The sequence below is a fragment of the Phytophthora infestans genome, genomic scaffold, assembly GCF_000142945.1.
Source record: "Phytophthora infestans T30-4 supercont1.4136 genomic scaffold, whole genome shotgun sequence".
Lineage (NCBI taxonomy): Eukaryota > Oomycota > Peronosporomycetes > Peronosporales > Peronosporaceae > Phytophthora > Phytophthora infestans.
In genome coordinates this window covers 1-1,105 of record NW_003304544.1, presented here as the reverse complement: position 1 = coordinate 1,105, position 1,105 = coordinate 1, and the positions used below count along the sequence as shown (strand labels likewise).

Sequence of the window (1,105 nt, the reverse complement as noted above, 5' to 3'; positions counted from 1 at the left end):
GTAGGATCAGCTCCGTTGGTGTGGGTACTCATCGAAGAACCAAAGCTTAACGCTTCTATAGTATGAGATGGTCGTGTTATGCGCCAGTTTTTCTTTCTTACCTTCACGAGTGGCCAAGTAGTAGCCGAAGCGGTCCATCACGGCCGCCAACGTTTTGCAGGTCTAGCCAGAATGAATGCTGGATTGGACCACGTCCATGGACACATTTTCGGACTTAAGCATACGCTCAAAGGCGCTGACTCCGGCGGTGCGCGCTTTTTGCGTGTTGGTTGGGATAAACGCCGAAAGGCTCATCTGCGGTATGCTTTTTTACAAGGGGGTTTGTGTGGTTGATCGAAGAGGGACAACACTTTTCGCTGCTTGTACTAGGACTTTGCCTATTTGTCATATTCTCGATAATGTCTACAGATTCTGCTGTCGGAGTCGTCGAAATTCAAACCCTAACCAGCGTGATTTAATTGGCTAAAAGGGTGGGAACTAGGAGCCGTCGTTATTAAAAAATAACGACGCACACAATCGTAAAAGTTTTTACTAAAAACCTCTCTGTCGGAGCCACTCTAATATTTTACTAAAAACCTCTCTGTCGGAAAAACCACTATAATATAGTGGTTTTTCCGGCAGAGAGAATATTATTCATCCATATGACGTCAATTTCAACATCGCCAACGGTCGCAACAACTTGGTCATTCAGCGATTTGCATTCAGCCAGCAGCAGCTCAGCAGGAGCTTTCCCCCGTTTTCTCCTCCGCGATGGTTGTCAAGCTCGTGCAGCACGAGCACGGCAAGGGCCGCGTGCGCATGCTCAAGGTGACTCGCACGCCCGAGAAGCACTCGGTGATTCAGCTGGAGGCGGAAGTGCTACTGGAGGGTGCGCTCGCCGCCAGCGCCTACTACGAGGGCGACAATGGTCACGTGCTGCCCACGGACTCGGTCAAGAATACGGTGTGGGTGTTGGCAAAGAAGCACGAGTTCGCATCGCTAGAGGATTTTGGCGTCATCCTAGCGCAGCACTTTCGTCACCAGGCACCCAGACATTGTACGTCGATCATTTTTAAAGTATGAATGACGCTAGTAGCGTGCTACATTCAGCTAACTGTGCCTATTG

The 1,105-nt window shown here is 49.7% G+C and overlaps 1 protein-coding gene across 1 annotated transcript; it reads left to right on the top strand.

The window, feature by feature from the left end:
• Nucleotides 1-705: 705 nt before the first annotated feature.
• On the top strand, nt 706-1,062 carry PITG_22577 (uncharacterized protein; the record flags this gene model as incomplete). Its single annotated transcript, XM_002909686.1, has 1 exon — nt 706-1,062. The coding sequence occupies one exon, from the start codon at nt 751-753 to the stop codon at nt 1,060-1,062; it is 312 nt and encodes a 103-aa protein (XP_002909732.1).
• Between the last annotated feature and the right edge of the window lie 43 nt (nt 1,063-1,105).